This window comes from Solea senegalensis, linkage group LG15 (genome assembly GCF_019176455.1).
Source record: "Solea senegalensis isolate Sse05_10M linkage group LG15, IFAPA_SoseM_1, whole genome shotgun sequence".
Lineage (NCBI taxonomy): Eukaryota > Metazoa > Chordata > Actinopteri > Pleuronectiformes > Soleidae > Solea > Solea senegalensis.
Window position 1 is genome coordinate 5,251,625 of NC_058035.1, and position 24,032 is coordinate 5,275,656.

Below are 24,032 nucleotides of genomic sequence, written 5' to 3' on the forward strand. Positions count from 1 at the left end.
AACCGCACTACTGTAGAAATTAACCTTAAAATTGTGATCATCGGGTAGTATGGGAGTAAAGTGAGGTCTTCCCCAACTCATCCACAGAGATGGATCTCTGGCCATGTTGACAGCAAATGGCTTAAAGCCCTCCTGCTGACCGCACACAGCAAAGTACTGCAGTGAGTCCATGTGGCGACCCAGGTTCAGCCTCCCCACCTGGTTAACTGCAACACTCACCACTGGCAAGACACCTAAGAGATATGGGGAGATGTATAATTAATAAAATGTTCAATATTCTGTATGGTTACTTTTATCAAGAAAGGTACATTACTGCAGAGGTGGGATGTAACAAAGCACAAATACTTCATATCTGAAGAATATCCTACATTTGGACACAAATATCTGAATTTTGTACTCCTTACATTCCCAAAACAGGCTTGCTTATTTGTAGTGTACAGTATGTGAGAGCAGTTATCGATTTTTTTTTTTATTACAGTCTCTGCTCGGCGCCTTCCCAACAGCAAGACTGATTTCAAACTATACGAATGACGACATGACATTTAAGACGTAAGGATCATCTACCGCAGAGAAAAGGAGTGCAGAGACACGAATGAAGAAATTGAGCCAGGGAACATTGCCAATAATGAAAAGCAAGAAGCAAGACATTCACCACAATGCATCAATAAACGAAGACAACTATTTCATTTTGTGGGCCCCAAAAAATTCACTGTTACTTTTTACTTCTATATTTACAGTACACTTCAGAGCCTGTACTCTGATTTTTAAGAAAGATTAATCAATACTTCTATTTTTACCAGTCTTTTTTTTCTTTTTACTAAGTATCTATGCTTCTACTTACACTTAAATAATGTGAGTATTTTTGCCACCTCTGCAGTACTATGGCTTATTATCTTTCAGTTAAATAAACTGTACAGTCAAAAACTCTTCCAGACCGTCTCTGATATCAAAGTCCTTTGCAGCCAGCTCTGATCCTCTGTCATTGAACAGCACTTCTCCATTCAACGTGACCACCATGGTGCACTCATCCATGTCCACCAAACATCCCACCACATCTCCTCTCTGCCATGGACGGCCTAACAGTTCGCCGCCCTGGTGGTACCACTGAGCCTGAAAACAACATATTCTTTCAGGTAAAAGAACTCATCTCAGAAGATCACAGTAATATCAGCGAGAAGACCCGGGTTCGAGCCCCGGTTGGAACAAGGGCCTTTCTGCATGGAGTTTGCATGTTCTCCCCGTGTGTGTGTGGGTTCTCTCCGGGTTCTCCGGCTTCCTCCCACAGTCCAAAAACATGCAATGTGGGGATTAGGTAAATTGGACACTCTAAATTGACCATAGGAGTGAGTGTGAGAGTGAATGGTTGTTTGTCTCTATCTGTGTGTGGCCCTGCGATGGACTGGCAAACTGTCCAGGGTGTACCCCGCCTATCGCCCGATGCAGCTGAGATTGGCACAGCACCCCCCCGCCACCCTCTGGTGGAGGATAAAGCGGTTAGATGATGACTGACTGACTTTGAATATTGTTTTGTCTAGACAGGTCTTACAGATGAGTTAAAATAGTGCTGTTAATACGAGCATGCAGCTGTAGCTAGAGCAGTACACTTGGAAATTTTCACCTCAGATCCATCAAAGACATATGCCTGGTCATCTGAGCCGAGTTCTTTATCTGGACAACAGCCTGGTCTGGCCCAGCCCACTCTCATCTTCCCTGCTGTCAGTACCTCAAATTCAAAATACCACTTCCCCTGGGTCACAGCGTAGGATTTATCTGGTCGGAACACTGTGTATTTCTCAGCAGAGAATAGACGTGCATTTGATGATGTGACTGGAAACGCAAGAAACAGAGAAAATATGGTTATGTGCAAAATAAGAACTGATTTGCATTCAGAGTGTATTTTTGCAAGACAACGTTGACAAATGCGACGCTATTTCCAATGTTCATGCATTATTTTTATTTAACTTTGGGACATACTCTGTTCCTGGTTGAGGGGTTCCAGGCTGTAACCGTAGGCCAGCAGGGTACAGACGGCCTCTCTAACACTCTCCCTACCCACTCTCTTACTCCTTTCATCAAGAAGGCTGTATGGCACGAGGTAAGGACTCCGCTTGGCTTTCACATCCTGGTTATACAGAAGCAAAGAGGAAAACTGGGTGACTGTATTTGTCAGCAAATTTTATATAATTATTTTTTTTGCTGAACATGCAGTTACTATGTACATTTTAGTGTTGTGACAGCGTATACACTCAGCCACTTTATTATGTAGATCTGTTCAGTTGCCTCGTAACACAAATACAAATTCCCCCAGTCGCATGGCAGAAACTCAGTGCATTTGATAATGACAGTATTTGATTTTGTGTGTGTTTTTGAATGCGGCCCTCAACAGATGGATGATTTTGATTTAGTTGGTAGATGCTAGACTCTTTTGTTGTCAAAGAATTATTCATTTTATATCAGTGCAGATTTTACTGTGGGATTGAAATATTCCAGTCAGAGAAGAATAGCCAGACTGATTCAAAATGATATAAAGGCAACAGTAATTCAGATAACTATGCGTTAAAACCAAGGTTTGCAGAAAAGCACAACACGTAAAAAATTAAAGCAGATGGACAACAACAGCAGAAGACAATACCAGGTGCCACCTCTAGCACACTGTTCTCTGTACCGACCAAAGTGCAGATCCAGAAACTATATTCTTCACTGAAATCTAAGACTAATTTTTAATAAAAACATGATGACTGTATTCTAACAGTAAACCCACTGTTCCTCTCACCAGTGTCTGATCAGAGCAGTAATGAAGCGATGAACACAAACCTGCTGGGGTCCATATGTCCATCCCTGTTTGATACGCTCTCTGGCCCACACATTGTGATCATTCTCTGCCAGCATGTTAACCATGTCCTCATGAGACAAGCTCAGAGTAACCTGGCTCAAGTCCACTGGGGCAGGTCTGTAGCCACCGGGCTGCTCATACCTGAAACAGAGGATAAAAAAAAGGACATGACAACGTAACTGACATTCAGACATTGACATGTCAAATGAGTAGTGGTCAAGTAGTTGTTCTTTTACAGGATTTGTCAATAAGGGCCCCAGACAAAATGAAAATTAGGTAATTACAACAAAGACATACATACATTAATAATATTAAAACATGACATTTACATACTTGGTGGCTAGTCTCATGTATTTGACTCTCTCCACAGCATTGTCATCAGTCAAACCAATGTGGAATCCAAGAGCAGTGAGAGTCCTCCAGTACAAAAACACACAGAAACATTCACTCATACAGAAAACAAAATAATCAACAGGACCACAGGATTTGCCTAATATACGATGATGGTAATAGACCTCACCTGAGTGTGTCCTGGGCTACCTGAAGGTTGTGGTTCCTCTCCTGCTCCGGCAGCTTGGAGAACTCCACAATACAAGGGTCATGTCTTTTACTCTCATCTCTAACCTGTTTGACATAGATGATGGGCTTTTTTAACTGTGAGTAAAACTGTAGTTAATTGGATTACTTAGGTTTCTTAATCATTTCAGCATAATAAATGTATTTAAATTATTTATTATTAAATAAATTAATTTTTTCTCACAGTTCCATGTGTCCATCCAAGATCCATCTTGTCCATCACCCACAGTTCATGGATATTCTCAGCCATTTTTTCTCGTATGTCCTCAAGTTGTAAGGGCAGATCTATCTATTAAGGACATACAAGTAAACTGGAAACACGTCTTCAAATTATATATAAATGAAATGACAACCCTTTGTCTTGAGTTCTGATTTTTACCTTACTGATGTCCACTGGCGTTGGAGTGAAGGTAACTGGAGTGACAGGTACTGAGGGGCCGATGAGCACTTTAATCCCCTCTCTATAATCCAAGATGTGTTTCCAACATGGCTGTACCTTCAGCTTGACTCTAGGGAGCAGTGCCTCTGTGCATGGAGCAAAACTAGGTGGTGGTAAGAAGCGAAACTCACCATGTCTTCCCCCAAATAGAAACCGAAATCTGGTGTCCAGAGATAAGGAAGACATTTATTGTACGTACTGAGGACCTTATAAAGACAAAAACTCAGACAATCGTCTCCTCTACTGACTTGACTCCAGCTGAGAAGCTGACCACAGGATGAAGAAGACCATAAGCACTGAAGTTCTCCAGCATGCCCTGCACAGGTAGACCATTGACCCGGTAGGAGATGCAGGGAGTTGTGAGGTCAAGACAGCAGCTGACCACATCGTCCTTTTTCAGCAGGTGGGGCGAGGGAGAGTTCACTCTGCGGCCCACACAGCCTGAGAGGAGAGGCCCAGGCATAAGTCAACTTTCTCAGTGAAAATCAAGACAAAAATAAGTGTGGCAAAACATTGACAAGATTAAAAGATTACCAATAGTAAGTAAACATAATATTAACTTTAATTAAGATACTGATCTGGGCTAAGTGTAATTTTTCTGGCAGAGGAAAAAAGAGGAATTCTTAATTCATTCTAAATTCCCAAACTACCCCCAACTATTTTACTTTATAATTTGTTCATTCAACTAAAAGGCAGTAAGCCTTTGTATAACTTTCCCTGTGTTCTGAATTAAACCTTAATGTGTCTAACATATCTTTGTTAAGTGGATCAGTTGCAGTAACCTCATTGCTGCTGCTACTGCTGAGATATTGTCATGCACATTCTCTGTCTGTGCAAGCATAAGGAACCAACTGTAACATGACTCTCCCCTTGAATTATTAAGTGCTGAACAATGGAGGTCAATGACAATTCAATGGCTGGTAAAATATTCAGGACTTTATTAGGGTGGAGAATTAAAAAACGATCAATTTCGCAGTCACTTTTGATCATACATGTTCATACCCTATGCCTCAATAAAATAATTGCAATATGATGGATTTTTAAATCAATAGTTCCACATTCCGTTGTTTGTCTAAAAAGGAACCTGGTAGTTTGTGGAATAATATAGAAGTAAAGATTTTTTCAACTTGAGTGGGACTATATGACGGCTTGTAATAAAAATCCAAACTCTATGTATTAAATTTGTATTAAGTTTGTCTTTGTCCAAACCTGTATTCTACTTGGTCTATACTCTGATAAAATTAAACTGAAGACGGAAATATGGTTCTACATGCAGTGTGCAACCTCCCCTATATTAAACTAAATCCAGTGCACTGTACATTTGTACACTACATCCTGTATCTTATCCTCACCAGACCAGAGGTGAAGCCCATCAAAGCCATAGGAGCAGAGGTCGTCTCCCACCCCGTTTCCCCCCCAGCCGTCTCCTCCTGTGGGTCTGGGGTAGAAGCCCTCAGTGCAAGCCCAACCAACACGCAGGTGAGTGGGCTCAGGTGTGAGGAAGGGGTCAACGTGATCTACAACCAGCTCATAGTACCACCTCCGAGGCTGAGCTGAATCATCCCCCATAGCCAGGAAGATATTTGGTCTCACACTGTGGTAGTAAAGTGTTCACAGGAGGCAGACAATGGAAAACAGAGACAGAGGACAGGATTAAAGGTCCAATATGCCACATTCTGTCTCACAAGATATCAGGAGACAAATGTTAATTATGTAAATATACAGTGGAAAACTAATGTCTTGAGTAGAGAGTGACATCTCACTGCTCTGTGAGTCTGACAACCTGTCAGAAATTCTAGCCACTGTATTCAAATATGCTGCATTCAAATGTCCATGTTCAATTTATATTTGTATAGCGCCAAATCACAACAGACATAATTTCAAAGTCCATTATTTCATCGTAAGGCAGAAACCTTATTACATATTACAGATAGAGGAGAAGAGCGACCCGACAGTTCACACAATGAGCAAGCACAAGGCGTCACTGGAGGGAATAAACTCCCCTGAAGGAAGAAATGTCAGATAAAAATTTGAATTACCCTTGAACACAACAGTCAACACAATGAGTAAAAAGTCATGCACGGCACGCAACTCAGTACTGGAGATATCATAAAGTAGTTTGAAGTGTTCAGAGTGACTTCTAATGAAAACTCAGTTTTGGTAAAAATAAAAAAAACTGTCAAAAAATTGACTTGATTACTGGCATTAGCTGCAAAGTTGTTCTACACTCGATGTATGTACAGTGTGTGTTGTTCACAGCTGTTGCTATGTTGCTATGTTTTACAGTGTGTTTGCCTTTAAGGGTTCGGTATACTTACTTTATAGCCTCACCAAGTTATAAATGGTTTGGTAGTTGTTTTAGTATAATATCTTTCTTACAGTGATTGACATTCTTTTTTGATTAGAGTATTGACAAAATGTCGAAAAGCAGAATGATTGCAACAATTTTACATTTTACAATATAGCCCTGTGCAGGACTACACACTGCATTTGGCTTGTGCAGGACATGTTGTGTCTTGTGCAGCCCACACAGAGAATATCTCAATCATGTTCACATAACTATTCACTGCTATAAATATATAAATAACAAACACACAGCCAGGGTTGTTCTTTTGACCTTACACTGAAAGTAAATTACCCAAGAAAATGTGAACTCAGAGCATGAGACACAATAACAAGGAAAGGAAAGCGAACAATAAAATCACAGATATGTTGCTTGAATTAAATCTGACCAACAGTGTTTGTAGAATAAATGCTAGTTTATGTCGGGACGATAACCTTTCCCTTAACAGAGCTTGCGTGACATTGAAGACTTGGAGACAAAAAGAGGGACTTGAGGAAAATGGCAAAAGGACAAATGGAGAAGACGATAACCTGGTTACGATGATTGGATAATAATGGATGAGAAGAATGGATACAGACAACAAAAACATGTGACATAGAACATCTGGAAGAATTGGCAAAAGGGAGAGGAGGAGATGGAAAAGAGAAAGAAACTGTGATGAGATGAATGAGAGCAGATGTGGTAATGAGACATTTAGTTCAACAAGAAGTGAAAGTGATAGAATGAGAAATGGTTCAAGCAGGAGGAGAGAGCTGGGGAATGGACTGAGCAGGTGTGAGGAATATGAAACAAAATAACCTATAAGGCCAGAGGAACGAAATGGGCTGTTGATAGAGAAAAGCGTGATAAAAGAAGGCAGATGCTTTGGAAGAAAGGGCACACTGAGTAAAAAAAAAAAAACAAGCTTAAAAAGGAAAAAGAAATTGGAAACTGCATACAAGTCTCAGACTGACACTGTGGGCCAATATGTTGAGAGACACAGGAGGAAGATTAAATATGATATAAAAATAGAGAAAGGAAAAAAAATATATATATCCAAAGAATAATAGCTTATTTTTCCAGTCTATTGGAAAAGGCTGAGATAAAGTCCAGTGCTCTGACATCAATATGTTTTTGGTCTGCTCTATTCAGCAAATTAAGAGACAATACTGAAGGACACAAGTAATTCTTCAATTAACTCAAGTATGAGAAGTGTTTTACTGTGCAAGAAGCTCAAGTATATGTTGTATCAAGGATGTCAGTTCATCAACTCAGATGAAAACCTTCAAGGGCACCAAGGCGTGCCAACAGTGAGAACACTACAGTTCACTAAACAAATGAATGAGGGGGGCGGGGGGGTAAATGACATCATTCAGCGATTCTTCAAGAGTAAATAAAATTGAAGGCAAGATAAGATGCACTCCATGTGTCACAGTTAGTTTCTTATAATTGCTTTTTTGTGTATCTAGCTCTTAATGCAAAATTAGTGTCTAAACAATGAGAAGAAGCGGAGTGAATGCAAGAGAGAAAACACAAACACAAAATGGTTCCGTTTATAATAAACCGTCTAAATTGTACCTGGTGACCTGATTAACCAGACGTGTTTGGAGCAGCAAGTCTCTGTCTGATAGCAGGTTGTCGCAGATGTGGTTCTGATTGGACCGCACTGCCACACCATTGCACACACACAGAGAGCACAGCACCTCTAGTACCTGGGAAAACAGCCTTATATTAAGCAACATCTCAATAAACAACTCACATAAATGATTCCACATTTGGGGAAACAGATCAACAACTGCTATATTTTAGTTTGTGGTCTCACATTTGTGAAACACTGACATCACTTCATAAATCATGTGATGACATTTAAATGAAGTTAATAAAGAATATAGTTTTCCTGCATAAAAAAAAATAATAAATGTGAATGAGCTGCAGCATTTCAGCCAATAAAACGTAGTGGCATTACCTTTTTTAAACACAGAAATAAATCATCCTTGCATAAACTACCTTATAATTGCATCCATGCTGGTCAAGAAATGAGATGATCGAATTAATGTGTCCTTCTTTGATGACATTGAGCGCTTCAGGACTTTCCACAAGGATACAGTGCAGAACCTCCAAGGCTCCTGTATGTGACAATAAGCAAGTGCGCATTACAGTATGAAAGATAGTAAGTATTATCACTAGATTTTGCAATGATGCTGAAGTAATGTGGAGCAGAAAAGATTCTATTTCACTACATCTTATATTTAATGTATCTTTATTTAACCAGGAAATTTTAGATTAAAATGCACTTTTACAAAATAAACATGGCCTTGGTAATAGGAAAATTACAATCATATGTGATTGTCATTCAAACATAGGCCTCTCAAGAAAAACAACCACATGACTCCCTGAGCAGTTATACATTCGTCAATGGATAGGAGTGTGTCTAAATATAGCTCATTTTGCAGATTATTCCATTCCTAAGGTGCACGGCAGGAAAAAACAATTTTCCCCCAAAACCCCAGCTAAATTAAAAAGACAAAATGAGATAGAGGAGGTTACCAAGGATAGCTGGAGTTTTACCCAGTAACACTTCATAAATAAATATTTACCACTGCTGTTGTCTGTGAGTGTGGGATATCCAACCCACTGAATCACTAAGAATGTTTTGCAATTGTAATGATTTGCTGTGACGCAAGACACACTGAATCAAGGCTCTGCAACATGGAGGATGTCGCATTCATATAAAATGTTGTTATTTATATAGCACTTCTATGGACGAACAATGAGACCTAAACGTGCTTAGATCATATGAGTGAACTTAATAGAAGACTATGGCTTTTGTTTCTGAGCAATTATCATTTCTGGGCATACACAGCATCATCATTGATGAAAGAATTCTGCAACTGAAAAAAGGATTTTTACAAATTTAACCAACCAGAAGAGGCCTCTATTCGGTCTAGTCTGCTGATCAGCCAGTCCAGAGAACCAGAGAAATGTGCACAGTTCACACGGTTCCCCCGGATCAAAGCAGCTGCAGGAGGAAAAAAATAAACAAATGTCAGGATGGAGCTCAGGATTCACAATAAACAATGTTTTTGGCCATTCATTGGTCATTTAAGATGGCTAATATAAGCAAAATGTTGCATGACAGCTCAGTGGCTATTTAAGAGGGTAACAATGTTGTTTTGAATCAGAGGCAGCAGATAATCAATGTTGAGCTCTTAAAATAAAAAAATGCTATTCAGCCAAATATATGGCACGGGTGCTAATTCTCACCCAGTAGCTCATAGAAACGGCTGAGGATCGTCTCCCACTCTTCTCCCTTCTCACACTGAACAGCTTCAGCAAAGTGAGAAGAACTACTGTACTGGTGCAAGCGATCAATACAGTCGAGGACCAAAACTATCACACCCTGAGAGGAAAAAGGGGTTACTTATGAAATAGTAAAAAATACATTAACATGAAAGGCCAACACATGCATTGAAACAAACAGATTTACCTCTTCTTGAAACAGGTTTTGGCGACTCTTTACAGCTGTCATGATGTTCTGTTTAGCTTCATGGCCCAGCTCGTCCAGTGGAGGCTGGAAATATTTTATTAGATCCTGCAGACTGCACATCACAGTCTCCATCGACAGGGTGACATGAGGTAGGGTTCCATGATGGCTACATCCATCTAGTTTCCTTCAGAAAATTACAGAGTTACAGAGCAAGCAACCCTGGATTTGATACTAACCACTATGACTTATATTCTGGGCTCCTTATCTGAATCAATGTTAGAGTTTCTCATTGGTCATTGAAACGAGACACATAAATGCCTAGAAAATACTTTTTTAGGGTACAAACCCCTAGAACAGAACATCAGCAATGCACGGACAAGTTAATAAAGGGGGATCCACAATCTTAGATTTTTATATTCCCCACTTTTTCCAAGCAGGGTACATTTATGATAATGAGCTTGAGAGTGAAAATAAAGCTTTTTGAGTATCAGACTCATGCGTGATCCTATATGTCTCAGTCAATTACATAACAAACGCATTAAATGATTCCCACAGAATAAATAAATGTCTGTTCTGTCTGAAATTCACAGAAAATTAAGAAGACATTTCTGTAGGCAGCAAGTACAGCTATACTTTGATATTGTAACATGATATACATGAATATTAATAGTATTAGTTATCAGTTATTGGTCTGATGGATTTAGTGGTTTTAGGATATACGGTATATACAGTATGTCAGTGTTGTAGCCATCAATATCCAAGGGAATGAGTTGGGTATTCAGTACCTGATGAAGCGAGTAAAAAGGAGAATAGCACTCCGAATGAGTCTGGCAGTGTGAGATTCTTCCCTCTGAGAACGAGACAGTGTCAGCCCATCGTCCATATGACCCTCACTGTGCAAAATGGCCTGGAAACACATTATTTGCAATTACTTCCACTTGATGTTTATGTGTAAATGTGGTCCAATAAAGGTCCAAAATGTAATAATGTCTGTTGTCTAAAGCACATGTGAAAAGGCTTATACAATAAGAATGTGACACACTCATCCTTTAATCTTTGTCTGTATAAGAAATGTGCCTTTACCCTTTGCTTAATCAATATATTCTGTAGCTCAGATTTACCTTTCGCTGAGTTAATCTCATGTGTGAAGACTTGGCGTCAGTGGATTGGTAGGTGAGCCACAGCCCAGAGTCAACATGCTGGACATAACACATGGAATCTCCATACTTGATCTCTGGGATCCCCATGCCATCAGCACCAGTCTTCATGCCAGAGTCAGTCTTCTCCTGCAGACAAAAATCTGTCATTAAGGCATCATAAAATAAGTTTATGTGACATAAACGTGGTACGATAACGACCTATGATAAGTCTCCAGTCTGTAAATCTTTTTAGTAGCAGTCTAATGTGACTTCTGACCTTCGAGGAACGGAAACAGAAGGAGGTTGTGTCGATGTCCGCTTTGTCCCGATCGATGAGCTGCAGGCCTTTCTCCTCCGTTAGACCCAGGTACCGCCCAGTAGTAACATGGCACAGTCTGAAAGGCTGCCCCCAGCATGTATGCCTACCACTCCAACTAAGGAATATCCAAGAACATTCTATTTTTTTTTGTTTCTTTAAAAGGAAATTGAACTGTCTGCTGGATTTACACTGCAGGCAAAATTGAATTGTCAGTGACATTTTGTTTTCCCTCTTTATCACTGAAATGGCAGGGGGGACAAACAGGAGACACACAATCATGACTTGACTCTGGGACAGAAAAACAGCGTTCCAGTAATTCTGGACACAGATATAAAAAAAATGTGGAACCAGCAGCATGTGTAATACAACACCAAGTATGGTTTTAATAACAATTAAAGTTACAGAGTGTGATTTTTGTTGTCATTATTCTGCCTCTGTTTTGGTCCTTGAGAACAGAAACATAATTTATATGATACATCCCTCAACTGTGAATGGGCTCTGTCAAGCGGCATTGCAGGGAAGGGAATGAAATGTTTCATCACGGTACACTGCTGACAGTAGAATTCACTTCTGAAATGTTTTATCAGGGCTTCTTTGTGTTCTTACCCACAATCATTTGTTTTCACCCTCTCGCCTTACATCAAACAAATCAAATACAAACAAATAAACACTGCAATACTGAGAAACACTGATTAAGCCTAACAGCTCCGGCATTGTGTGAACTCATGTCAATGTATCAGCCAATCCCATGTACACTTACACAACACGGAGAATCTCGAGCCTCCATAGAGAGTGGGCATGGCTGGAGACGGATCCAGTTTCATAATGCATCATCCTGCATTGAGAAAACAGGACATGAGCTATTATTAACTACATAATGTTTCATATGGCTGGTTATTCTTTTGAGATAACTGACCTCTGCAGCTCCTCCCCCTGCTCTGAGGAGGGAACTGTCAGGCATGCGTCACTGTGGCTGTGGAGCAGCCGTAATGTGTCGCCCCCCTTCAGGTATCCTGGAATTAGCACAACACACACCAGAAGAGTTTTGAGACAGAGACAGACATTTTGTCAGATATAGTATATATCCAATAAACCAAGCAAACTATTCATAGAATAATAGCACAGAAGCGTAACTTTAACTGTATAAGTAGAGGTTTTACAGTGAATATCATGACGCATCATTAAATTAAAGATCTTTTTAGACATTTGCTGTATTTTTATGTAGCTGGAAATTCCTTTGTGATATTTCTTAGAAACACAGCAATATTTTGTATTAATTATTTTAGAGACTGAACTTTTTTTCCCTTTGTCTGGTGTATGTGATCTGTTTGTATGCAATGTTCTTCCCTGACGTTGGGACTGGTACCTGGCTCAGAGGTTTTGGCTCACTGGTGAATGTATGTGTTCTGTTCTACACTTATGTTTCTACAAAATACAGCAAAGAGCATAAAGTACTCTTTTGTTAAATAATCTGTCTCCAAAATTGGACTGTTTTTTGTTTTTCTGATTTACTAACAATGTGATGTAGGACTTAGTTTGTGAGTTAAGCTGATATTGATATCTTTATAACAAAGATTTGACAAAGCCAAAAGTGGATAGCAGGGATAAACAGTACTGGTGCCAGCTGCCAGATCTTTGCGTCTGTCTATGCATTTATGTATATAGTTCGGATCCCGGATCACCCGAGGGCTTTTCTGTGTGTAGTTCTCCCAGTGTGCGTATAGGTTTTCTTCGAAAACTCCAGCTTCCTCCCACAGTTCACAAACATGCAGATTGTTTAATAAACACAAATTGACCATAGGCTCCAGCTCCCCCTGCGACCGTCATGTGGAGGATGAAGCAGTAGCAAATGCATGCATGAATAATGTCTATATAATCAGCAACTACTTGACTGCACCTCACATTTATTTTTGTGACTAAGACTGAACCTTTGTTTTATACGTATGCTTGGAGAACAGCAGTAAAGAAGATGGAAGAATCTTGCCTTGAGCGACTCCACCCCCAGAGCAGATGGGAGCAACACTCCAGAGAGTCTGCTGGAAGGCTGCATTCACAATCAGGCTGTCACTCAAGCTTCTGTTGTCAAATACAGTACCAAAGGACATGTGCTGGGAACAAATGAAATGATAATGAAAAGAATTAGCATTAAATACATTTTAAGTCTTTTTATTAAGCGTGGAAGGAATCAAAAGAAAGTTTTTATACTACAAAGCTCAAAAGAAAATGGAAAAGAAAAGCACACACTTATTTTACCCACTTCAAATATTTAATTTATATTCTTTTGTTATTTCTTTCAGTGGATTAGAATAATGTTGTAAATCAGATTGTTTCAAGAGTAAAACTATTGGGCCATCATGTCTGACAGTTATAAGCAGTCTGTACTCTGGAGTAGTCCCTGTGAATCTTAAACATGCAAATGTGCAACCTTTACTAAAAAAAACCTGGAATGGAGCCTGCTGTTTTGGCAAATTACAGGCCTATTTCTTGTACTTTTAGATTTGACTGCAGCATTTGATACAGTGGACCATGAAATCCTGATTGCTCGTTTGGAGCAGTGGGTGGGCATCAGTGGCACAGCACTAGAATGGTTCACATCCTACCTGTCACATCGGACTGTCTGTGTTAGCCTAGATGACTCTGTGTCCTCCACTGCTCCTCTTTCATGTGGGGTCCCACAGGGCTCTGTGCTTGGCCCTATTTTATTTTCTCTATCTTTTACCACTTGGTTCTATTCTCAGGAAACATGGCATTTCTTTTCATTGCTATATGGATGACAGCCAGATCCCCCTCAAAAAGGCTGATTCCTACTCTGTTAACCCAGTGCTAAAGTGTTTACATGACATTAAAGCTTGGATGTCTTTAAATTTTCAGAATTTTAATGAAGAAAAGACAGAAGTCATGGTCTTTGGTGGCACTTCTGTGACCCTTCCCCAAGTTGATTTGTTTTCTCTGGCACAGTATCACAAGCCAATTGTGAACAATCTGGGTGTAAAAATGGACTCAGACCTTAAATATGACAGCCAGATTAAAGCTGTGGTGAAATCTAGCTTTATCCAGTTAAGGCAGCTGGCAAAAATCAGAAAGAAAGAAAAACATCAGACTCACCAGATACCTTTCTGAGGACACATTGACCAGTATAAGGTCATCTCCAACACGCACCTTCTCACCCTCTGACCTCTGTCGGGATGCTGGGTGTACAGTCCACCAACATGTCTCACCTGATCCACACAGAAAAGGCATAAACATGACATGTAATTAATTACATTTAAATTGTGCAACATCAAAATAGAACTACATCAAATACAAATGCAAAAAAGACCTGCTATATCCTCTTGCAGCCCAACATCAAAAGCAAGTTTGTCTGTTGAAGACTGAGATGCAGTCAAGCAGCATAGATACTGGAAATAAAAACAACATATTGTATGTGTCAGTGAATATGAGAAGAATTTGTTCAGAATAAGTCATGAAAACTATGGAAAATAAGTCTGAAAACCTCACATTTATATCAAAGTTATGTCCGGGTGACTTACCATGCCACTGTACGAATGTTGGAATAACACTGCCTGGCCATAAAGAAGGGTACGATGGCTTCCTCCAGCTTCAATCTGTAAAATAAAATCACAAAAGATATTAGGACAAAAAATAAAAACTAATAGCAATGCTCAAGAATGGCATCCATTTATTTGCTTGTTAATGTATGTGAATATCAGCTGTTCTAATATGGTTTATTTACTTTGTCACTGTTATTCGGTTGAGTTATGAGAATGTAATATTTCCAGATGAGTAAATATCTACAAATCCTTCTTTTGCTGAAGTATATTAAAATACTATAGAATTACGATGCAATTAGAAGAGGAAAAAAAAAAAGAGAAGAGACTCACCTCTGCAGCCAGGTGCTGGCTGTGTGCCAGCATCTCCTGCAGGGCTCGGACAGAGAGACACTGGGCAAGGACAAAGCCACATACAGACAAATCTGGCGGTACATTCTAGTAGAAATAAAGGACAAAAGGACAGGACAATATGTCATTGAGGCAGCTTCATATCTGTCAAGTATGTCCATAAGATCATAAGAAAATTGAAAATGTGGTTTCCAAATTTGAAAGAAAAATGAGGACTATATCTGGTACAGAATATGAAAAATATAGTCCATACAGTTGTAAAAACATACTGGAAATAAGCTAAATTAATGAAAAAAAAAAAAGGTTTTATACATGCACCGAGACACAATTGGGAAATATTCATTAAAATGTATTATGTGCTAGTTCTTGTATGGGTTTTGGATATGGCTACCAAAATGCAGGTTCCATGTGAATAAATAAAGTCGATATGATATAAAACTTTTGCAAATTCTGCTAAAAGCGCTCTTGTGTGTACAGGCAATAAAGAGTTAACATGGTGGTGGCGGTGTGTGAGAGAGAAAATTAAGGGAGAACAGGGAGACTGGCCTAGGTGCTCCCAGCCGTGTTAATGAACTCCACCCAAATGCAAAACAAACAACAGGTAGACACGAAGCGCTAGGGAAAACACACATAAAGCGGGCACTGCTGGAGCAGGAGGGGCCGTCACAAGTGTGATGATGAATGACAAGTGAAATCCTCTGACAAGGAAGGGAAAAGTGCATCATTGATGTGGAATGCTTCACCTTGCAGTTTGACGTGGACTCCAGCCTGCACAGTCTGCTGCCAAATCCCTCTGCAGCAAGACAGAGCTTCACATGTTCCTCCTGGGATGTTAAGGTACTCTGCAAAACCACCTCATCTCCCTTGAAAAAAACAAAAACGAACACACACTACGTGCTTAAGTGTTAAAGTTTCCAATATATATATATTTACAAAAAAGAGCCAGTTCCTGGAGATTGTTTGTCTGTGAAGGTCAATGCTAAATCCAATATAGGCCATCATTATGACAAAACAGAGAAATAATATTGGTGCTGACTTGGAGCTCTCTCTGAAATGTATTCTTGTCAGCATTTTGGACCAAGACATAGCAACATTAATCTGTATTTTCAGGTACCCATCCAATACACCCATTCAGTCCTAGAATATACAGTACAATATGACTTAATGTTAATCAATTATTAGACAGATAGATGGATCAGTCTTTTCACTGTGTTTTAGGTGATTCATTCAGTATGTTTTATTTAATTTTAGGATAGATTGATTAACTGTGTTTCAATCGGATCCAATAACATTATTAACTGATCACTAATGCATAATAAATGGGAGGAACCCATTAAAATGAAAGGAAAATACCCAGACAATATATCGTGTGGTCAGTAAAAGACTCCATGTCATACTGACTTGCATGTCTTACTAGCAGCAAGACACAATTTTGACTCTATTCTTGAAGCATGTACTGTATACTGTATCTCCCTAAAATGTATCTTATCTTCATTTCAATGCCAGGGGATCACACCAAATTCAAATCTATTTATGGAGCTGAAGAGAAAGGACAACAGATAACTGGTCTCCAAAGTCGAGTCAGGACTTCCAACACCTCTCTGTACCCAGGCTGCATACCTCCATATTGGGAAGATATGACACCGTCTGACCCCTAATTCACCCTTCTTTCCACTGTTCCTATCATCAGGGCTCTGCAGGCCGTCAAACACACTGAGCAACACTGAGGCACTGCACAGCATTCAGATGGTGAGAGAGGACTCAGCACTTCTTAAAGGGACATTTGGCAAAAGGAAATTCTTAGCACCACATGACTTAATCCAAAATGTCAAAAGCCCTGACAAAATGGTAATGGTGACGCATGTTAATCTGGCCACAGCAGGCTTTCATAAACCTTTGTTTGAATTTGAAACAGAGTTTTGCCTAAAACACAAGACTAATTTATAGATTTATTATGAAAATCACTGGCCTTCATTGTCAAATAACGTGTGTAAATTCATGAAAAATGGACACTTAAAGGTAAACAGGAAGTGAGAACAGAAAGCTGCCAGGGGAAGACTCTGCTGGCAGCACTAAATATTTTCCTGAGGAGTTAATTATCTCATTCGCTGTAGTTTCAGGTCTTATTCTACAGCACATGATCTTCCCATTTAGAAGAAAATAGATGATAAGGCACAGTACATCTGGTATCATGCAATAGGAGCCTGGTTGTAAGTGACATCTTGCAAATTGCAAACCTCAAAGCTTCAGAACAGGACTTCAGATTCCTATGGGTGACATCACTACTCGTTTCCAGTTGGTTTAATCAGTGGAGCTATTATGTTTCATATGTCATTTACAAATTAAGCTAATCAGGAGACAACAGTTCTGGGTGGCTTTACCGCCTCTGCTGAACAATTGCCTGGGGGATTTCCTGCATTTTATGTATTAATGTATGACACAGATACCTACAATGTAATTTTATATTGTGGATCAATCCTGCACTGTGACTTTACGGTGGGTGGTGGGTGTTGGTCTGCATCGCTGCTTGTGTGTCTCATATCCACACCAGACACATTCCCTGCTGTGACATGTCCTTGTCAGAGGACAAAGATAACAAGCTGTGAGAGGACAACCTACAGTACAACTACAGGACAGTTTCACCTTGCGGTTGAGATTAAAAAAGCCCATATTTAAGTCCATAAACAGCTTAAACTATAAATAAAATGTTATTGTGATTGTTTAATGTTGGCAGGCTTGGACATAGTTAGTCGTACTACCAGCTGATACAATGAGGAAGAATATACTGAAGATTTGACAAATTAGGTATTTTAATCTGAAATGTTGCTGCTAACAAAATAATGTACTGTACATTTTAATGAACGTACATTTTATATCCTGTCAAAACTGTGAAGTTGTTTCCAAGCATCGTGTGTAAATTTCACTTTTGATTGATTTGACCTGATTACCTGAAGATTTGAAACTGCTTTTTACTTAATGACTAAACTGTTTTTCCTTTAATGTCCCTTTTTATTTTGATGTAGTGGCTTATTGTTCTGTAAGTTTTATGTAAGTTTGTCTACCTGGCCATAAGTTAGGTTGAAAAAAGGTTAAAAAATAAAAAAAAATATCACTGTCCTTTTCCGCTTGTTAGCCAGCTAGTTAGCTAGCTTAGCTAATTAGCTACTAATTAGCTGAATTTTAAACTTAAATTACACAACATATACTGTACCCTAATTAAAGTAACTTCATTACTTACATTTACGATGTAATGCAATTTATACACAAGGTGGCGTTGTGAGGTTGACTAGTATAGTCAGCAAAATAATGTTGCTGGTCTAACTAATTTCTAATAATTAAAAAACGCTGACTCACCGTCCGTAGAAACTGGAATTCATCATCTCCATCTCCAGAGTCTCTCATTATTATTATTATTTAAACCAAAGGAGCCTCATTAGAGGAGCTGTGGCAACTTTGATGGAGGTGAAGGAGATAGAGAAGGGGACAAGAGAGGAGGAGAGAGGCCCAGTAAGTTGTGGAGCAAAAACAGCCGTAAATGTGTGGGTGGAGTCTGACTGATAATGTCTTCTGTCACTGGGACTGATAATAAAAGTTGTAAATATATACCAACAACAGGTACAAGGAATTTGATATTCAGCAAAGGGAAAATCACAGGGGGAAATTTGTATGCATCTGCAAATTTTTTCACCAAAGTCATTTGGTGTCATAAAAGTCATAAAAGTCATTTTCTGCTTAGTGATTAGAAATTAAAACGATATCTTGATAATCCATCATGATGTTGGAATTAAAACATGTTTAGGATGATATTGCACACCATTTCAAAGTAAAAGTGTTTGTTTTGATATATAGTTCACAAAGAAAAAATTTTTTTGATGCAAAAATAATCTGTAAATAACAAAAGCAGATAAAAAAAATAAAATAGAGTCAAAATAAAAAAATGCACATATGTATATATATATATATATATATATATATATATATATATACAATTATATGTGGTCCATGGTCCGCAATTTTGAGACTCCTGCAGCAGAGCCTGATTACAGCATGTTGCACAAGTTTGCTTTACTCCAAAGTTGCAGCAGCTCCTGTCTGAACACACTGTTCATGAATTATTTATCTATCAGTGGATAAAAGGTGTCTTTTCCGCCTTGTCAGTAGTAACTTAGGATTCCAGAGCTAGTGTGTTTTGCACATTTTAAAATATTTTAAATCTTAAATGTGCAACATTTGTTCAGTAAAAAACAGGACATTTGCACATTAACTTTTTTTTCTTTAAATTCAAATTCAAAAACCATTACAGTTATTAAAAATTGCTATAATTTCCTCGAAGTACCCATTTGACAAAGTCTTTAAGTGTCTTTAGTTTGGCAATTATTTTTTATAATTATCAAAACCAGTTGTGATGTCATATACTGTAGATGTTTGATCCACATCAGATAAAAACACTGAAGGCAGTTAGTGAAGTAGCTCTTTTGTGTGTATAAATAGTGGGTTTTTTTTTTACAATAATTGTGTATTAAGACAAGGCATTCAATATCTTCTTGTTAATTATAGGGAAAATAAGATCAATTTCAATTTTCTTACTTGACTTTAGACTTTGTAAATGCTGAGTTGTCACTTTTTATGATCTGCTATGACTAAAAAGACAACAACAAAATTGATCCGATCATCTGAGCAACAGTAAGCAAAGCAAACATGATTCACTCTTGAAGACATAATATACAGTATAATTCAATCATCTGCCCCCAAAAATCCGACCCGCACACAAAATATATCAGCATCTGACGAGCTGAACACCTTCTCTCCTCTCAGAGTATCCGTGTCTATTTTGATTAGATGACCTTTCCTCTGTAACACCCACTTAATGGAATAGGCTGATTGTCCTGACATTTGCTGACCACATTCATTCGCCTCAAAGAACAAAGCCTTTGAGTTTTGCCATCCCAACATTGAATATTCTAGTCCCTGAGAGGCGACGCTCTATGAAAAGCTAAATCATTAACACATTTTTCTCTCCATCGTGCAATTGTATGTGACAGAATGGAGGAATAATTGAACTCGCCAAGCACAGACCAATTCACCTGTTATCTTCCCACAGTGAGAATATGTGCTGATTTATTAAGGCCTGGTATTATTAGCCTTTTCTTTTACTTCCTTATGGGGACAGAAAGGCAGGATGGAAACATGATCATGACTGAAAATATAGGAGTCTTACAATGACTCAATGATGATGCAAAAGCCAATCACGCGACTGAAGCGCAACGCATCTCGTCATAAAGACATGGTCAAATTGAGCATCAGAATATTGAAGAAAAGGTGATTTAAATCGAATATTAGTCCAAAAAAATAGAGAATATCCAGAGAGCAGTAGTTCTCTGAGTAAAACTATTGTGTTGATGCTAGAGGAGAATGGCCAGACCTGTGTACCTAATAAAGTGGCCATGGGGAAATGCAAACTCTGAGTAACTCTGTTCACTGCCCGAGTGTCTTTATTTCCCTGCTCAAAAATGAAAATAAATCAAGCCTTTCAGCCAAAAATGAGAACTCCTCTTGGACCCATGTGGTGATAGAGTATATGATTAGTTACTTTTTTCTTTTAAAATCCAAACAATGATGTGTTAAATTACCAGTGCTCCTGTGAAAATGGGCGACAAGTCTCTACACAGACATTTCCATTTTATTGTGGCAATATTGTGTAAAATCAGACAATGTTTGTCAATGGTAAATTTTTCATGATGAGCCATACAGCGTTAGTACCAATTGTTAAAAGGACACAGAACATCGGCACGTTGGGTTAAATCACTGCCAAATGTTGCATGTATGTTTTATGATTTTAAGTATGGATATTTTATAAATAAAATTTAATTTAAAAAAAAAAATACGAATACAGTGGGTTTAAAGGGTTTAAAACGCACAAATACAGACACATCAATTTCTACTGATACAATTAGAATAGAATTCCATGAAGGAAATTTGGGAAATCACTTTATTTGTGTGATTATTTTTGGACTTCATTATACTTGCATAAACATAACACATTTTGCTGCTGCCTGTGGAAAAAAAGTTAAACACATTACTTGTTGATACATGTGTTCTCTTCCTCTGAATTAGTAAGCCATTGAAAAACATTTACTTTTGAAATGTGATTTTTCCTTTGTTTACCTCCATTAGTGGCATTTCTTTTTATGCTTTAGTGGAATCCATTTTTAGTGCTCGATGCTGGGTGTCAACAGGTCCGAAATTGCTTTTGCAAACAGCAGTTCACTTTAAACAACTCAAAATGCTTATTGGCAGACTGCATTTCAGCTAAAACACTGTGATCCTTTTACACCAGTGACTGCATTGCTGTTGATAATATAATGTGGACGTGGGAGTTAACATTCATTTGAGGGCCATGTTTAGGAGGTAAAAGTATCGAGACATGATTGTACACAATCTAATGCGTCAACAAAAACGAATCAACAAAAACTCAGTATCGTCACAAACATTTCATTCCACATATTTGATCCGACTCTTTTAAAGTTGGGTGAACGGTCAGTAGGTTAAAGGTCGCTCTCTCCATACAGAGCGGTGGAGAAGGCAGTGTAGTCCAGCGCCCCTGGTGGTGCTCCGTGGCCCTTGTACGGAGGCATCCTCATGATGCAGTACTCGGCTTGTTCAGGGGGAAGTTCTCTTCTCAGCTCCTCCACGAGTATGTAGGGCTGTGGTAGTGGAAGAAAAAAAACGTGTTTAAGGTAATGTTTTGTTTTATTACAGACAGTATCATGTCAACACCAGCCTTTTCCATTTTTTTCTGCTCATCCACTCTCTCCATTCTTTTATTTTTTCTTCTTTGCTGATTCATGTATTGGGTTTATGTGGGCAAAGCCTTCGTCTGTAGGTGACTGGACGATGAAGATGTTTCACCTCTCATCCAACAGCAGAGTCCAGTCGCCTACAGAAGACGACTATGACCTGGATAACTGAGAACCTTCACAGACATGTGGGCAAAACGTTCACCACCATTTAAGCTCTCATTTCAATATGCGAGTCACATCAGGCTGCTGCAGAAAAAGTAGCTCAAGATGGTGGTGTCTGTAAAGCAAAACCCCTTACCTTAAATACAAACTGTATATAAGGGTTACTCTAAGAGGGGTGTTAACATGTGTTAACAGCGACGTCGTGGCAACACAGAAACAAGCATTTTGCTTATGTCCTTGACACACAAAAAAAGTCAAATTGTTTGTCTCTACTAAAAAAAAAAAGAGGATGCATAATCTAAACAAAACTCCTGGTTGAAGGACAGGATGCACCAAGACACAGCACATTTGTTTCTTTCTCTCCACAAAAGCATGAGCAGCCAAGTTGTTGTGAGAGAAATGCAGGGCTGATAATCCTTTATCTTTGTTTTCATGTTTTTGTTGAGTTAAATATATTGATTCATTCAGAAAAAGGCTGCAGCAACCTCAGTCATTTTCCAGGTCACAGGCAGAGTTTGACTTTTTAACTGGCAGTACACAGTGACATGATAAGCAGAGGACGACCGACTATATAAAGCACTAAGAGACAATAGGTTCCAAGCTTCCGCCTATTGTCCTATGTACACAGCCCCCCCCCATGTGGAGGATAAAGTGGTAGAAGGTGGATGTTCCAAGCTTGTGATAAAGTCAAACAACAAATCACATAAGCTTAATAAGTTTCTGACCACTTTAATCGCACATAAGCTGGGTTCGGAACAAACCGCTCAGTGAAACAGTCACAGGGCTGCTCAAGAAATATAACGTATTAGACTTGAGACTTATTACTTGCACTCATATTATCTCACTGCATGACTTAAAATATTTGTTATGCATTAACAAGAAATGTTTTTATTGGTCCATTTTCTGGACTCCGCCTATGTCCCAGGTTTTGGCTGTCTCATAACAGAAACAACAGAAGCACAACCCCACAAGCTTTCAAGTCAAAAGCACCTCTGGCTTCTTGCAGGCATTCTTCTTGTGTAAGTGGACAATTAGGCTACGAAAAACAAACTTGTTTAATTTTAAAGCAATTACACACTTAGACAAACATACATATGAATTGTATATTCAATTTCTTACAGGCCCTTAGCCCTTCTAAATAACACAGACTGGACCTTTAAGGTCAGGGACAAAACTGTGGCTCATAAATCAGCTTGGCAAGGCCAGTTCTTGGAAATGATGACTTGAATAGAATACATTATTGGCGCCTAAGAATAACTGCCACTCGGCCACACTAACACAGTACCTTGTCAGTTGCCAGGATCCGGAAAGATGCCACAACCTGTTCAGCAGTATCTGTATCAGCAGTCTCTCTGGTCATAAAGTCAATGAAGGACTGGAAGGAGACCACTCCACTGCCATTAGGGTCCACCAGTATCATTATACGGGCAAACTCCACCTCTCCCTGAGAAAAGCATGAATGAAATGAGCACACGGGGGAAAAAAACAAACCAACACCCGAACACTGAACCACGTTTGAAATGCCATACCAAGTCATATCCCATAGAGATGAGGCAAGCTCTGAAGTCGTCGGTCTCCATAGCACCATTCTTCTTCTACAGGTGGAGGACAACATCAAGATTAACATCATGAGAAATAAGAAACACAGAAGCAAAACAGCGACAAAAAAGAAAACTATAATCAACAGCAATATGTTTTAAAAGACTTCTGCTACAAATTATAAGCAGTTTGTGGCAGATTTTTGCGAATGCTCGACAAACTCTTTTAAAGTTTTTCCAAGTCTTAAAGTGACAGATGATAAAATAAATATCCCCGAGGAGGAAACACTTTCAACTTTAAGCACATTATCTGGTGCTTTTGTGTGATAAGGCATTGAAGATGAAAGATTTGACGATAAATTAGGTTTTTGAGAACACAAATCAGAAGAAAAGCAATTATAATATTGCTTACACACTTGCATGCACAGGGTACAACTGTACACGAGCTGAAGTATATACACAAACGCAAAGTGTTTCTTATCTGTGGTTTCTCCACACTGCAATAGTGAGGCAATTT

At 38.9% G+C, this 24,032-nt stretch overlaps 2 protein-coding genes across 2 annotated transcripts in view; both read right to left on the bottom strand.

Moving 5' to 3' along the window:
• Window positions 1–18,488, bottom strand: part of LOC122782213 (ryanodine receptor 2-like) — a 67,085-nt gene extending 48,597 nt beyond the window's left edge. The window contains exons 1-28 of the mRNA XM_044046478.1: window positions 18,370–18,488; window positions 15,759–15,878; window positions 14,998–15,102; window positions 14,647–14,721; window positions 14,436–14,514; window positions 14,222–14,334; window positions 13,101–13,224; window positions 12,033–12,129; window positions 11,877–11,951; window positions 11,075–11,231; window positions 10,780–10,944; window positions 10,444–10,565; window positions 9,659–9,842; window positions 9,436–9,571; window positions 9,095–9,190; window positions 8,179–8,297; window positions 7,750–7,883; window positions 5,201–5,442; window positions 4,097–4,289; window positions 3,789–4,008; window positions 3,594–3,698; window positions 3,354–3,457; window positions 3,167–3,250; window positions 2,815–2,974; window positions 1,975–2,122; window positions 1,619–1,827; window positions 936–1,110; window positions 25–233 (exon numbers count right to left, since the gene is read on the bottom strand). Coding sequence (XP_043902413.1) covers window positions 25–233; window positions 936–1,110; window positions 1,619–1,827; window positions 1,975–2,122; window positions 2,815–2,974; window positions 3,167–3,250; window positions 3,354–3,457; window positions 3,594–3,698; window positions 3,789–4,008; window positions 4,097–4,289; window positions 5,201–5,442; window positions 7,750–7,883; window positions 8,179–8,297; window positions 9,095–9,190; window positions 9,436–9,571; window positions 9,659–9,842; window positions 10,444–10,565; window positions 10,780–10,944; window positions 11,075–11,231; window positions 11,877–11,951; window positions 12,033–12,129; window positions 13,101–13,224; window positions 14,222–14,334; window positions 14,436–14,514; window positions 14,647–14,721; window positions 14,998–15,102; window positions 15,759–15,878; window positions 18,370–18,417 — 3,798 coding nt within the window. The 5' untranslated portion in view covers window positions 18,418–18,488. The remainder of the gene's footprint in view (window positions 1–24; window positions 234–935; window positions 1,111–1,618; window positions 1,828–1,974; window positions 2,123–2,814; window positions 2,975–3,166; window positions 3,251–3,353; window positions 3,458–3,593; window positions 3,699–3,788; window positions 4,009–4,096; window positions 4,290–5,200; window positions 5,443–7,749; window positions 7,884–8,178; window positions 8,298–9,094; window positions 9,191–9,435; window positions 9,572–9,658; window positions 9,843–10,443; window positions 10,566–10,779; window positions 10,945–11,074; window positions 11,232–11,876; window positions 11,952–12,032; window positions 12,130–13,100; window positions 13,225–14,221; window positions 14,335–14,435; window positions 14,515–14,646; window positions 14,722–14,997; window positions 15,103–15,758; window positions 15,879–18,369) is intronic.
• A 2,498-nt stretch (window positions 18,489–20,986) lies between these two features.
• On the bottom strand, window positions 20,987–23,579 carry LOC122781972 (alpha-actinin-2). Its single transcript, XM_044046106.1, has 3 exons — window positions 23,507–23,579; window positions 23,263–23,421; window positions 20,987–21,719 (listed from the first exon to the last, which is right to left on the bottom strand). Exons 1-3 carry the CDS (start codon window positions 23,555–23,557, stop codon window positions 21,561–21,563), a joined length of 369 nt encoding a protein of 122 aa, XP_043902041.1. The 5' UTR covers window positions 23,558–23,579; the 3' UTR covers window positions 20,987–21,560.
• Window positions 23,580–24,032: the final 453 nt, after the last annotated feature.